This window comes from Meleagris gallopavo, chromosome 1 (assembly GCF_000146605.3).
Source record: "Meleagris gallopavo isolate NT-WF06-2002-E0010 breed Aviagen turkey brand Nicholas breeding stock chromosome 1, Turkey_5.1, whole genome shotgun sequence".
Lineage (NCBI taxonomy): Eukaryota > Metazoa > Chordata > Aves > Galliformes > Phasianidae > Meleagris > Meleagris gallopavo.
The window spans coordinates 183,817,500-183,833,141 of NC_015011.2; the positions used below are offsets into that span (position 1 = coordinate 183,817,500).

Genomic DNA, 15,642 nt, shown 5'->3' on the forward strand with positions numbered 1-15,642 from the left:
CTCCCCAGCCCAGGCCCTGCTCTTTTCCCTTTGCATCTACAGCTTCACACACTCACTCCTTTTTGTTATCAGGAGAATATCTGTGCAAACAGGAGTGAAAGCTGACACTGCTTCATCAGTGGGAACTACTGTATCTCTGCAGTTCAGCTGGCATCAATCTTCTTTTTGAGTTGGGATGGGTTTTGTTTTTTTACATATATATATATACAAACAAACATATATGAGATTTTACTTTAATAACCAACACAATTACTAGACAAGTCTGTCTCTGGAAGGAGACTTCTCCAATCTGCAGCTGTGTCACATCTATTTGGTGTTCAAAGCAGGTTCCCTTCATTTCACAGCAGCTCAGCTGCCCGTGTCAGTTTCATCTTCCAAAATCTTCACTTCACATGCAAACGCAGGATATGTCTTTGTTTTATATTGTGCTGCATTTGGAAAAGCACTTGCGGAATGAATTTTCAGGCCACTTACTTGGGTCCCAATAAATCTGCCATCATTTATTCACATTTTGAGCCTTCTGGGGGCTGTCCCTGCACTAAGCAAAGTAGAAAAGCACCTTATGTCATGGAAGGACTCAGTTACGGCTCTGTTCAGGGGTTCAAAGCATCTGAGGATGAAGAGTTTTAAGCAGCCTGTCTGTACCTGCATGGCAGTATCTGCACCCCTAAGCCAGAAACCTACAAGGTGCTAATTGCTTCCCTGGGGACTGCCCGGCATTTAACATATTCCGTGTCATGTTCTCCTCTCCCCTTGTGCCAGTAATTGCTGCTTTCTCTGGCAAGGGAGAAGCTTAGCAAAGTTCAGTTCAACATGTTTTTGTTCGCCTAGGGAAACTTGAGAGGTTTGTGAATAAATCACCACTTTCCTTCACCCCACTGCTCCCATAAAACAACAGAAAACCATGGTGCTCCATGGGGGAAGAGCTCACCCAGCAAGGCTGCACCCCACGTCTCCCCAGGAAGTCTGTGAGATGAGGAAGGCAGCACCTGGCCCCTGCAAATTCGCAGAATCACAGAATATCCCAAGTTGGAAAGGACTCACAAGGATCATTGAGTCCAACTCCTGGTTCCACATGTGACCACCCAAAAATCAGATCATGAGTCTGAGAGCACTGACCAGATGCTCCTTGAGCTCCAGCAGCTTGCTACCATGCCTGCTTCCCCAGGGAACCTGTTCCATGCCCTCTCAGTGTAGAACCTTTTCCTGATATCCAACCTGAAAGGTGAAGTTCCCCTGCAACCAGCGTCCTCTCAGCACACATCCATGCTTTATGAGTCATGGCCCTTTTTGTCATGTTTGCAAGGGATGGATGGCATGTTGCCATGAGCTCAAACAGCTCCTGGCACAACGAGGCCAGTTTCTCAGCTGCCTCCTCAAACCACCCTAGGAAATGATGTAGTGCAGGTGTTTTTCATGGCAAGAATAAGGCATAAGGCAGGGACTCCTTCATGGAAGAAGCGAAGAGAACAGCCCCAATGCCTCTTCTCCACTCTGCAGTGCTGACATGATGCTGCACTCAGCCAGACAGTACTTTCAGATTGGATATTGGGGAAAAAATTCTTCTCAGAAAGAATGGTAACGCACTAGCATTGGCTGCCCAGGGAAGTGGTGGAGGTCCCTTGTGGTCATCAAGAAAAGGGTAAATGTGGCACTGAGGGACGTGGTTTACTGGCTTTGGTGGGGATGGGTTGATGGTTGGACTGGATGATCTTAGTGGTCCTCCTACTGTAATGTTTCTATGATTCTATGAAAGCAGCAGAAACGTATCAAAGCAGGCCTTTTCCCTTCTCAGATCCCTCACCTCCTACGAAAAACTGCAATTCTCTGATCCACCCACACAGCAGCAAGGTATCTCTGCTAACTGTCTGACCACCACTTCAACCCCTCCTTGGCCAACAGCAGCAAAAACCCTATCTGCAGTGAGCGTTAGATAAACCACTCCAGGGAACGGAGCTCCTTTTTTTCCTTTCGCTAATTTTTTTTTAACAAACATTAATTTTTCAATAAGGAAGGATGTAAAATAATCTCTGGCAACGAAGCAAATGGGACAGCAAACAGAGACAGAGCTGCTGCCTCAACTGTCTCATTTAATCATTGCACTGTAGTTTGATTCCTTTTTCCCAAGACCGGATCAACGCTGCCACTAAGACCATGTGTCCGAAAGACTCACCAGAACCAGTATGATCAGAGAGGTCTCATGGGATAAGCCACCAACTGTTCCTGGTGTGTTCACCAGTGAGGACAGTCCTGCATCATCTCCAGAACTTCTGCAAGGAGCTGAGGCTCGGATATGGTCACTCCAATAATTTTATAGTAGTTCTCTGAGGAAATTGCTTTGTAGGCAACCATTTACCACATGGATGTTGTTGGCTCCTGGAGTTCTCATTGCTGAAGTACTGTTTGCACTCTTCTGCTGAAGGTTATCACTGTCTTTTTATGAGAAATCTTCCTTTGTTGTGCTCTTGTGCACCCAGGGAGATCAGTGCATGCTGTTTAATTATAATTTAAGCTGAAGGAGCTCTGTAGGAAACATTGGAGAGATCAGAGAAGTTGGAACGTTTGTGTTCCTGCTTTTCCAGACCAAACTAAGGGATCAAATGAAAGTGCTGTAGAATGTAAGTTTGGGGTTACCCACTACAGAGAGAAGTCAAGTGCACTATGGGTTAATATTTACTCTCTCTCAATCCTGTGCTGATAGCAGGCTTTATCAAATACTCTGAAGGGGAAAAGGCTTTTTGCAGAAGCTTTTAAGAGCTCTTTCCAGTATGAGGACTTGGGCTATAGGATGGCACCTTATTTAGCTGCTCACCATAAAACACGCTCGTTGAACTGAAGCCTGCAGCACTGTCAGAGCTCCTGCAGGAAATTCACTTCTGTTCAAGGCGTGCCCTTGAACAAGGATGAAAAGCTTTAGCCCCTGTTCAGAGGCTATCTGGTAGTTCACTTTACCCATCACCCTGAGGGGTTGATGTTGGCACTGCAATGGAAAAGTTGTGTTGGGAGAACAGAAGAAAATAAATCTTAAATTAAAAAAAAATACATGAAAAAGGAGACTGGTTCCAACTAGCCCTACAGAAATCCCTTGCCAGAAAGTGGGGAGGGTGGGATGACTTACAGCACCCATAATGGGATACAGAGGTTTGAGCTGACTTTAAGATTTACCCTTGGACCCATTATCATTGAATCATAGGATATCCCGTGCTGGAAGGTATCTGTAAGGATCATTGAGTCCAACTCCTGGCTCCGCTCAGGACCACTGTTACTTGGTCCTTCCAGTCAGTGCATGGCAGAAGGATCAGGGAGGCCACTTCCAGCCCGGATCGCTGCCCAGCCCTGCAAGAGCTCTTTCCAGCTCCCTTGGCGTGGACCAGGAGCAGAAGGAGCTACAGATGCTGGGCGAGCTGTTCTGTGAATAGCTGGAAGGCAGAGATGTTATTCCTTACTGCTTTTATTCTTTCTTTTTTTTTTTTCCCAAGCAATTGCCACTTCTGTTTCTGTATCTACAGCAGCAAGCCCCTATGAGATAGCAAATTGCTCTGTTGCTTACACATGTGCATCTGTACTTAGAGTTTTGATACCTTTTTAATTATTTCCCAGCTTGCCTCTTATAAAGGGCTTTTGGCTGATTTTCTTTCTCCCGCTACCATTTGCATTCTGTTTTAAACACTGCAGCACATTTAATTGGAGCATTATCTACCTTTCCACATACCCTCTTTCCTCAAGGCATACCACTATTCTATTGCTGTTATTCATAAACTGAAAATAATTCTTCAGTTGCTCCCTCTTACGTCATGTTTACTCTAACGTTACAGCACAGATTCTTTCTGCCTCAGTTGGCCTCATCCATGGTTTTCCCTCTTCCCTCCTCCACTTCTGAGACTCCTTTTGACATCTGACTTTGCAGTGTGCCCATTCCTCAGGTTTCAGCACTGAAATCACAGCAGTGCTCCTGCCTTTCCCTCTCACCTTCCTCCAGTCTCACATGGAATTCAGCACGCCACTTCTCCAATGGCTCTACCACATCCTTTCTGTCCCTGCTGAGCTCTTAGATACTCCCACATCCCTCAAAGTATAGTGGGAATTCAATATGCACCCTCAAGCAATAGCCAGGATCAAAGCTGCACCATGGCTGAGGGCTGTACTGGGGTCAGGAGTGTTGCTTTTACCCAGAGCACGATAAGGCTATTTTCACTTGCAGCCTGAACACCCTGAAGCGACCTAAAAACTCTGATTTATTGGCAACAGCTGAAGGAAACAGAAAAAAAAAGGAAGAAAAAAGAAAAGTAAAGGGAACTGAAAAAATTCGGCTATTAGAATTTGCAGTTCACCCAAGAAAATTCTGCACCTTTCTGCAAAAAAAAGAGGTTCATCAGCTGAAAAAAGTTCAAAAGTGGTGGAAATGGAGAAGCAGTTGTCTTCACTGGCAAGCTCGTACTGAGAACGTGGGGTTTTCATCCTTGTGCAATATTGTACTGCTGCAGTGATGTGGTTTTATAAGTCTTGCGCATGCAGCTAAACATGAGTTGCATTATCAGGTCCTTTTTGTAATGCTGTGCACTACAATCCCTGAATCAAAATGTATTCCTTATTCTGCCTTTGAAGTAGATACCTTTGATCTTTGGAGATGCAAAGGCAGTGGAGGTAACAGAAGTGTAATTATGCTACACAGAATAACCCCAGGACAATGAAACTAAAACTCCAGCTATTGCTGCTCTGTGTAACATCTGCTGTGCTCAAAGCCTCCATATTTCATCTCAAGTGAAAGGCTTCACCTCCAGTACATGCAGTGAAGTCAAAGAAAAGCTCAACTTTCAACTATCATGACACAACATTCACTTTTTCTGTCTTTTTTTTTTTTAATGTCCATGAAAGCAAAATTTGTATAATCCCAGTCTGCTGTACTAAGGGCATGCTTTAGTGGGGAATTACTGGTGATAGGTGGATGGCTGAATGGATGATCTTAGAGGTCTTTTCCAACCTTGGTGATTCTATGATTCCATGATTCAGTTATTTAATTAGCAGAGTATTTTGCAAATATTCCTTGCAACAATTTATCATTACATATTCTGTAGGTCTATACCACATCTGCTGTATCAGTCCTAAGCCTAGGTTTGGGATATGGGCAATATTCCTTCACCATGGTGATGTTTCCAAAGTTCTTCTGCTTCTGTCCTCACTAAAGTCAAGAATTGTTACACCAACACTTGGCCTTGAAAATGTTATCCAGAGGCAATGGACACCTGGATAGTCTACGGTGTGATCTAAAAAGGTGTTTGGTGAAAGAAGAGCAGTCTTTGAAACTGAATTTCCCGCATCCTAATTCTGTATCTCCCTCCTGTAGGTTCACAACAGAAACCTGCTGTCCCTTGACTTCGATCGTGTGACGAGAACAGAGAAAATCTATGATGATCATCGCAAGTTCACACTCCGCATCCTCTATGACCAGGCAGGGAGGCCCAGCCTCTGGTCGCCCAGCAGCAGACTCAATGGGGTCAATGTGACCTATTCCCCTGGAGGACACATTGCAGGCATTCAGAGGGGCACGATGTCAGAAAGGATGGAGTACGATCAGTCTGGCAGAATTACATCTAGGATCTTTGCTGATGGCAAATCATGGAGCTACACTTATTTGGAGAAGGTGAGAGTCTTCCTACTGTTCACTGGTGGTGCTTTTGGTGGAAATGGGCTTCAATCCTTTAATTTCAGCTGTGCTGCTTCACATCAGCTAAGTACTGGGCGTTATGGTACAATACTCTTCTGTATATTCTGACTACACAAAGATACACATAGGAACTTCAATGCCAAACTACCGAAGATCAGTTGAAAATAGCGTGAAAAATACTCCTGAGGGCAGTATTCTTTCCCAGTCACACTGAGAGCATGTCTTAATTCTGTAAATCCTGTAGAGCTTTGGCATTTGATTTTTAGGCACAGCTTTCTTTTTCTGAGCTAAGTGTAATATGAAGTATCTTCAGGTGAAGTCAGAGGAGTAAACAGTAGGGACTTCCAGTAGGATTTTCCATGTGAAAACAACTCACACAGTCTGACATTCTCACTTCTTTGGGTAGCTCATTCCTACTTCATAAGAATTACATGTTATAAAAAGCACCAGGCACAAATTCAGCCAGATCATTGTAAATACTTTGCAGGGTTTTCTTGAGTCTGCACTTGTAGATTGGCATGGGACTTAATTTCTTTTGGTATTATTATTCATTGTTACACTACTCCGTGTCCCATAGATCCATTTACTGCATAGCTGGGGCTGATATTTTTTATCCATGAGTTTTGTATAGAGCTTATCTCTACATCAGTTTAGGAAACTATAGTAACGTAGCTTTTAAAAAGCAGGTGTTGATTTGCATCTTGCATTATGCAATCCATGTAGATTGTTACGTGGGCAAAAAGGAAAAAAAAAACCTCTAAGAAATAAGCACAGGAGCAGAAGTTTGGTAAGTGAGTAATAGAAAATCATAGAATCATAGAATGGCTTGGGTTGGATGGAACTCCAAGGATCATCAGGTTCCAACTTCCCTGCCACAGATACGCAGACACAATGAGTTATTTGGCTATTGGAACATGTCAGGAGGGTACTTCTTCAAGCATTGTTTGAGTCTACCAGTTTTTTTTTAGTTAGTTTGTAAAAGCTAATGATGTGGAGAAATTGAGCAGAGACATCTACATGGTATTGATCTGAACAGATGAGTATTTTAAACTTAGACCTTCCTCACTGCAATAGCTGTTTCTGCCTCCCCAACCTACCTCTGCTTGGGATTACGTGGTGGGCCATGCAGCTGCATACTGTCACACACTGTTTCATCCTGTGGGTGCATGGATTTATCTCACTTGCCCTATTCTCTGAATTGGAGAAATTCGCAGATTTGTTTGGAATTCAGATAGATTTTGCCTGAAAACCAGTATTATAATATATTCCTTTCTCCTTCCCACCTAGTCCATGGTGCTGCTCCTTCACAGCCAGAGACAGTACATCTTTGAGTTTGATAAGAATGACCGGTTGTCATCAGTGACCATGCCCAACGTTGCCCGTCAGACTTTAGAAACCATCCGTTCCATTGGTTACTACAGGAACATCTACCGACCCCCAGAAGGCAACGCCTCAGTTATTCAGGATTTCACAGAAGATGAGCAGCTCCTCCACACATTGTACTTGGGGACAGGGAGACGTGTCATCTACAAGTACGGAAAGTTGTCCAAGTTAGCTGAAATGCTCTACGACACCACAAAGATCAGTTTCACCTATGATGAAACTGCTGGCATGCTGAAGACAATAAACTTGCAGAATGAAGGGTTCACATGTACCATCAGATACAGGCAGATAGGACCCCTCATTGATCGACAGATTTTCCGCTTCACTGAGGAAGGCATGGTGAATGCACGTTTTGACTATAATTACGACAACAGTTTTCGGGTGACCAGCATGCAAGCAGTCATCAATGAGACACCTTTACCCATCGATCTCTACAGGTATGATGATGTGTCAGGCAAAACTGAGCAATTTGGTAAATTTGGAGTGATTTACTACGACATCAATCAGATTATCACCACTGCTGTCATGACTCACACTAAACATTTTGACGCCTATGGCAGGATGAAGGAGGTCCAGTACGAAATATTCCGGTCACTCATGTACTGGATGACTGTGCAGTATGACAACATGGGGAGAGTTGTTAAGAAAGAGCTAAAGGTCGGACCTTATGCAAATACAACTAGGTACTCATACGAGTATGATGCTGATGGCCAGTTGCAGACGGTGTCTATCAATGACAAACCACTCTGGCGTTACAGCTATGACCTAAATGGGAACCTCCATTTGTTGAGTCCAGGGAATAGTGCCCGCCTTACTCCACTCAGATACGACCTCAGGGATAGGATTACTAGACTGGGGGATGTGCAGTACAAAATGGATGAAGATGGCTTCCTGAAGCAAAGAGGCAATGATGTTTTTGAGTACAACTCAGCTGGTCTGCTCATCAAAGCCTACAACAAAGCCAGTGGCTGGAGTGTGAAATACCGCTACGACGGCCTAGGAAGGAGAGTCTCTAGCAAAACCAGCCATGGCCATCACTTGCAGTTCTTCTATGCAGACCTGACCAACCCAACCAAGGTCACCCATCTGTACAACCACTCGAGCTCAGAGATCACCTCCTTGTATTATGATCTCCAAGGCCACCTGTTTGCAATGGAGCTCAGCAGTGGCGATGAATTTTACATAGCCTGTGATAACATTGGCACTCCTCTGGCTGTCTTCAGCGGGACTGGCTTAATGATTAAGCAGATACTATACACAGCATATGGGGAGATCTATATGGACACCAATCCCAACTTCCAGATCATCATAGGCTACCATGGAGGACTGTATGATCCCCTCACAAAGCTCATCCACATGGGACGGAGAGACTATGATGTGCTGGCAGGTCGGTGGACAAGTCCAGACCATGACATGTGGAAGCACCTGAGTAGCAATAACATCATGCCTTTCAACCTGTATATGTTTAAAAACAATAATCCCATTAGCAACTCTCAGGATATCAAATGCTACATGACAGGTAAGACATTTGAATGAATTAACGTAGTCACAAACTGTTCTCCAGCTTACCATTGGTGAATAGGATTCTCTCTTGGCATCCCTGTCACCATGAGGTTTTCCAGTGTTCAGCATAATAGACACAAGCTTTTCTTTGCCAGTTGACCCCTGTGTCAGAGAGTAGTTGAGGGCATGTTTAATTCATTAGCGTAAACAGAGATTGTAATTCCCAAATCTGTTTTCTTTTCTCTTTCTTGGTGTTTAGTATCTTTACATTGCTTCCAGTTGTTTGTTCCCTCAGATATCCAAAGTTTAGCTTCCAATTAATATCCTGATAACCTCATTCTTTGTAGAGGGGCGGCTCTGTTTACACAGTTTTGCCTAGAGATTTATTTACAACTAAACAAATGGCATGCAGATTTGTTTTAGCAGAATGGCAACGGCGACTTAAACCTTTTTTTATAGTCCTCCATTTCAGAGCACACAACAGTAACCATGTAGTTCAAGGCTAATCTGCCCCATGGAATTAACATTTTCTGTTAAAAGTCAATAAAAAACGGGTGGTTTAGACTTTAAGGCCAGATCTTAGGTCATGCCAACCCAACAGCTTGACATAACCTCTGAGCTGCTTCCCCAGGGACTTCATAAAATGGCACAAATATGAACTCTAGGTATGTTTTTAATACAGAAAATCATTCTGTAGGTTAAATGTCCATCCTATACTCATATTTTCTGCGACACTGCAGTAATGTTTTAAAAAACTATTTTGCTGGGACTTTTTTTTCCATACATTCCCCATCGGAAAATGAGGTGACAGTCACAAATCAAATGTGCATAGCTCATAGGAGATAGAGTTATTGTTAGATGATCCTGCTGCGTCTATCACAATTTTTCCATATGCAACAAGAATATTTGTATTTCCCTAAGTTATGATATTGACTTAATAGCAAAAGAAAAGAATATTACAAAATAAAAACCCTTGTTGTTTTATTCAGTGTGTTTTTCTGGCCATTAGCATCCATGCAGGTTCTTCTGCAATAATCATAAGGAATAGATTGTTATTTTTTTAAAGGAAATGCTCTTTTCTCCAGAGCTATGAAGATAATGCCACGAGGAAAGCAAAATATGCCAAAAGATGCAAACTAAAACGCTGTGTGTTGGCCTCACTGATAATTAAATATGGCATAATTAAACTTGGATATATTTTTTCCTATCAAGAAAAAGCTCGTTTGTCAGAATGGAATTTGTTGACGAGAGAGAGCTGAGCTTGAGAGATTTCTCAGCAGAAATGTTTCTCACAGCTCTTGAAATTGCCTAAATGACAAATTCCAAAATAATCTGAAAGAAAAATTCTGTTTGGGTTTTCATCCTTTCCAAACCTACTTGGTATAGGAAACTAGGATAGAAAAAGGAGTCAAAATCCAAATGAAATGTCTCAATATGAAATTCTTGTCTTGAACTACTCTAGTATTTGAACAATTACTGCATGACATATTTTATTTTCCTGCTGTAGTTCAGACAGGACAACATTTCAAATGCTCTCTTGGAACAGGCAGTTTCCCACCCAGCTCTGATGATAACAGCAAGACACTCAAACCCAAGTCATTAATACTTCATAAACAGCAAATAATTTTTTCCATCATCTTAAAAATTCTTTTTTTAGTCTTTAAGGAATTCAGAGCCCAAATACATGTTTTAAGTTTCTCCTCCCTCACCAGCATGGAACAAACGGGTCAAGATTTGGGATGAGCGCCGTGTTGCTTGGCTGCTGTCTGCCATTTCTCTTACGGTTGGCTTGCATGATCTCACTGATCTTTCCAACGTGAATGATTCTTTCTGCTGAAGCTCTCAGGCTCCCAATGGACAGGAGCAGCGATGGCTGTATCCTGGTCATCATGGCCTCACCTGACTGGGGCACGAGGAGCTGCTCTCTGTGCAGCTGTCTGTAGGAAAGCTCAGCTCCCAAGGCACAGCCAAACACCACATGCTTTGCTCTCCAAATGCGAGGTTTCTGAGCCCGTGGGTGCAAATGGGAGACACGTGGAGGGGAGAGCTGGAGAAGCAGGTATTTAGGTTTTGAGAGGCCCATTGTTAAACATGAGTATTTTAGTGATTGTACACTTTGTGGCACAGAGCTTTACTACCAGTTTCAGCAATCCTGATGGATTGAACTGACATTTCCATTACTTGTGTCTGCATTTAAGCACTCTTTTTCTTTGCCCTCAAATGAATTTACTGTGAAATGTGTTGGCAGGGTTACTATACTGAAAAATACTATGCGATGTGAAATGTACTTTTCTGTCAAAAAAGTTGTCACTGCTTCTTGGCAAATTAATATTTTCCCCTCTGTTTTCTCAGCTCCACACCTTCCTGCTATGGTGGTTTTTTGGCTTTGGTTTTTATTTTTGTTCTGGGCATTCCAACACCTCTTCCCAAAAAGAACAAGCTCCTGTTTGCAAATGTTTTGAAAGTCATTTTTCTGAAAAGTATAAAAAAAAACCTGTCTTGAGCCCTTCCAGATATGCTACGTACTCTTCTGCTGCTCAGCATCCCTGTTCTGTGTCCTTTTTAACATTTGTGAAATGCTTGGAAAATGATTCCTGCACCAATACCGACCTTCACAGTTTTACTTTGTTCTCCTGACCACCTGGTCTGCAATATGGACATCAAAGGTCTTCGTTTCACATGAGAAGGGGTTGGAAGCAGGCTGGCTTAGTGCTAAGCAAAAAAATAATCAAACAAGGCTTTAATTTCTTTCCCTCCCCCAAACCCCTCTGTTTCAAAGACACTCCAAAAACAATCTGTACAGAGAGTGAACAGAAGTGTTTTTATTACAGAGATCCTCCTCCTTCCACATGGATTGTTGCAAGGGCTTTTTGGACATCTGCCCAACCCCAACATTTTGGCCTGTAAGAAAACAAGCAACAGATAGTGTGATTGTTTGGCTCCTGGTTCTCCAGTCATCTGGAAGTGCCTTATTTGCCATTTGCATCCATAATTTCTTTTCCGACCAGCTCTTCAAAACATTCATTTAGGCTCTGGGGGAACAAAGAAAAAATATTCAAAGATGCATATTTGATTCTTTAATTTGATCCCTTTTACAGACTCTTTTCAGCAATGTTTATTCAGCTTAGCAAAATGAAAAACAAGCCCCTTGCACTCCAGCTTGGAACAGAGCAATCACTAACATCATCCCAGTAACACACGAAACATGTAAGACCCCTGGGAGCTGATATTAAACTTTACCTCCATACCTCTCTTCTTCTTGCAATTGCTATTTGCGTGCCAAATGCACGCCAACTTGCTTGGGGATTGTAGCAGGTGTGTCCTTCTCTAGAGTCCAGTAAACGCAAACAATTTGAGATCATTAAATGTTCTGAAGTGTAGGGGGAAGCAGTGCTTATCAAGGAGTTGGCCAGCCTCATCATTATTTCCTCCAGCAGGTCAACATCAAGCTGCTATTCCTTATAGCTGTGCAACTGAAAATCAGGACAGATTTTCTAGTCTCCTGTCAAGTAAATACACTCCATGTCTAATGGAGTGTTTTCAGGATGGATATTAGGAAGCATTCTCAGAAGGAGTGGTGATGCACTGGAATGGGCTATTCAGGGAGATGGTGGAGTCAACGTCCCCAGAGATGTTCAAGAGCCATGTGGACATGGTGGGAATGGAGTGACAGTTGGACTAAATGATCTTAGAGGGCTTTTCTGATCTTAATGATTCTATGTTTCTATTATTCTAATCCTCAGTGTCCCATATCACTTGGTTTTCCATCATGTCCCCTTTAGTGCCAGTGATCCCTCTTTTGTGTAGGACAGCAGCATACAGCTGTTACATTAAATAGACACCCATCATTTTGGCTTGTCTGCTGCAGTGCCATGTACCAGGGTCCTCATTTGTATCAATCTCCTGAGCAACCCTTCTTGAGACATCAGATAATCTGATTTGTGCTTCTCTTCCTTTCCAGATGTCAACAGTTGGCTACTCACCTTCGGGTTCCAGCTACACAACGTCATCCCTGGATACCCCAAGCCAGACATGGATGCCATGGAGCCATCATATGAGCTTGTCCACACGCAGATGAAAACCCAAGAATGGGACAACAGCAAGGTGATTCATACAACTACATATTGTATTTCACACCCTTATCAGCAAAGTATCCAGTTGCAATCATTATAAAAAAAAATCCTCTATCAGCCTGTTCTCCCATATTAAGATCCAAGGCAACTTGTCTCTCTCCATTACAGTAATGAAACCTCATTGAATAATCGTGTTCATTGCAGGCAAGTTGTACTAGATGACCTTTAAGTGTCCCTTCCAACTCAAACCATTCTATGATTTGATGATTATAAGTTCTTTACTGCCACTGTGTCTTTTTCCTGCGATACAGTCTGGTAATCACTCAATGAAATAATGCATTACTGTTTTTTTTATCCTATCACATACTGCTAACAAAGGTCAAGGCTTTTGCACCATGAATTATTGGAGACAAATAAAAGCAAATCTTTTCACAGAATCATTTTCTACAGTTTTTAGCAGTAATGATAGTAGTAGTTTTCTGTCTGGTTCAAAATATCCTAAAAAAAAACAAGTCCCAGTACTTCCCTAGCAAATTTTTCTGCATTGCAGTGAGTCTTCCCAGAAAGAAATTTTAGCTAATAGTTAACTTTCATGTTACCTGTCTGGATTTAATCCCAAACCAGTGGGTCATGCTTTTAAAAACAGGCCTGCATCACAAGCCATTTTGGCAGATGCTGGCACAAAATTCAATGACGAAATTGGCAAGAGAAAGCTTTTACAGCCCAATCATTTCTCCTTCTCTTTCTATTGGGAGTTATTCAGCTGAAAGATGGAGGTGGCACTGTTAAAGGCTAGCACACTGGGTCAGGGTCTGAGAGCCCTGGGTTACTCCCAGACCTACTGCTTATCTGTTGTATCACCTTGAAAAAATCATTTCCCTCTCAGGATACTCTCTCCTCTCCTCACTTGATTTTATTCTGGGGTATTTTATCTCTTCAGTCTGAGTTCCCTTTAGGATATAGATTCCAGCTTGCTGTTGCTGTGTATTCGAACATCATGAGAGCTGTGAGGCATCAATTTGGGGAGATCAGGATATGCTTTTTAACATCTCTGCTAATAAAATGATAATGGCAACAAGAGGAAATTATCCCAGTTGCCTTCCCGGGCTCTTTACATAAGAGTTCACTGATATCTCACTATCCTGCAGTGGATCCTTGAGGTCCTTTACAGATACTATTAAACCAGTAAGTGAAATACAGTATCACGTTTCCCCAGCCCCAAGGTATCACTCAGAGGTACAAATGAGATACTGTGAATTAATTGAGTGGTCACGTGTCAACCCAGCCTTGGTACTGAGCTAGTTGCAGGAAAGACAGACTAAAATAAACCAGCTTCAGTCATAGAATCATAGAATCATAGAGTGGCCTGGGTTGAAAAGGACCACAAAGATCATCCAGTTCCAACCCCCTGCTATGTGCAGGGTGGCCAATCACCAGACCAGGCTGCCCACAGTCACATCCAGCCTGGCCTTGAATGCCTCCAGGGATGGGGCACCCACTGCCTCCTTGGGCAACCTGTTCCAGTGTGTCACCACCCTCTGGGTGAAAAACATCCTCCTAATATCTAACCTAAACCTCCTCTGTCTCAGTTTGAATCCATTCGCCCTTGTCCTGTCACTATCCACCCTCGTGGATCAGTAAGAGAGATTTAAATTAATCACTGAATCATAGAATATCCTGGATTGGAAGGGATCCGTGAAGATCATCGAGTCCAACTCCTGGAAATTAAGACATATCACTTTATAATAGAAGGGGACAGAAGGATCTATGCCTTTTGATACCCTGGCTGAGTTGATGCTTGAAAACGTTGATGCCACAGGAGCTCAGCTGTGTTTTGGAGCTCAGACTCCTCTTTTGTTCTTCTCTTCTTTAGATTAAACAGTGAAGTGCTAACAGAGATGATTTCTGAAACAAGAAATAGCCTCAGGATTTCTCCCCCTCATTGCTATGACACAGCATCTCCCCAGGCAAAGCAGTGCAGGAGAAGGCAAACAGGGAGTGCTCCTTCAGAAGCTGCACAAAAGATTGCCTGCAAATTATTATGTACAGTGCATAATAACACATACAGAGATTAATAGAAATAATATTGTTATTATTATATCATTTCAGTGTTACTGTTAAGCTTACTGAATAACTAGGTAATTCAATGGACAGCTTTAGATGAAGTCTGACACTTGTTCATACAGAAGCTGGAAATAAAACCAAGGAGCCCTCCCTTCCAGCCACCCATTTTAGGTGAATCTGCCTGAATGAGCAATAAAGAGAGAAGTCTCCCTGTCCCCTTTGGGTCTGTAAGCCAAGAAGCTGCAGTGAGCTCTGTGTAGGGACCTGCTTGGTGGATAAGGGGCTTTCTGCAGCTGTTGTGCTTCCAGATGAGTCACCTTACATTCACAGTACTGAAAGTGGAATTTAACTGTTGCAGGTTGTTTCATATTCTTCCCTCGTGTTATGACAGCAACAAAACATGAGCATTTGTATTTTAGACTACAGCTGCAGGATCATGCTGCGATAGCAAGTGGCTCTCAAATGTTGTAGAGCAGAATTCCCTTCCTTTCTGTCACACCCAGCATATTGTAGACATATATTTGCATAAAATGAACTCATTCACATATAATACTTGAACTTTTCTCCTAAACGTACCCATGCATCCAACACTGATGTTTCAGTCCTGTTTGCTCCCAGCCCTCCCACACACACCCCAGAAACAATCAGTGCTGCTTCATAGTAGTCCTCTCTGCATCATTGGCACAGACTGCTCAGGGAGCTGGTGGAGTCACCATCCCTGGACGTGTTCAAGAACTGCAGAGATGTGGCACTGAGGGACATGGTCAGTGGGCATGGTGGGGATGTGTTGGGGTTGGACTTGGGGATCTTAGTGGGCTTTTCCAACCTTTATGATTCTACAAAGCGTGTGGAATAAAATTCAAATTAAAAAGTCTTAGGTGGCAAATGACAAAATTAAACAAAGTTAAATGGAAGCTTAGGAAATATTTTCATTTAATGAGATTGATCTCACTG

General features: G+C 42.7%; 1 protein-coding gene across 1 annotated transcript in view; it reads left to right on the forward strand.

Moving 5' to 3' along the window:
• Positions 1–15,642, forward strand: part of LOC100540939 (teneurin-4) — an 81,191-nt gene that overhangs the window by 52,998 nt on the left and 12,551 nt on the right. Inside the window, 3 exon segments of the mRNA XM_019612330.2 lie at positions 5,345–5,641; positions 6,953–8,567; positions 12,513–12,655. Coding sequence (XP_019467875.1) covers positions 5,345–5,641; positions 6,953–8,567; positions 12,513–12,655 — 2,055 coding nt within the window.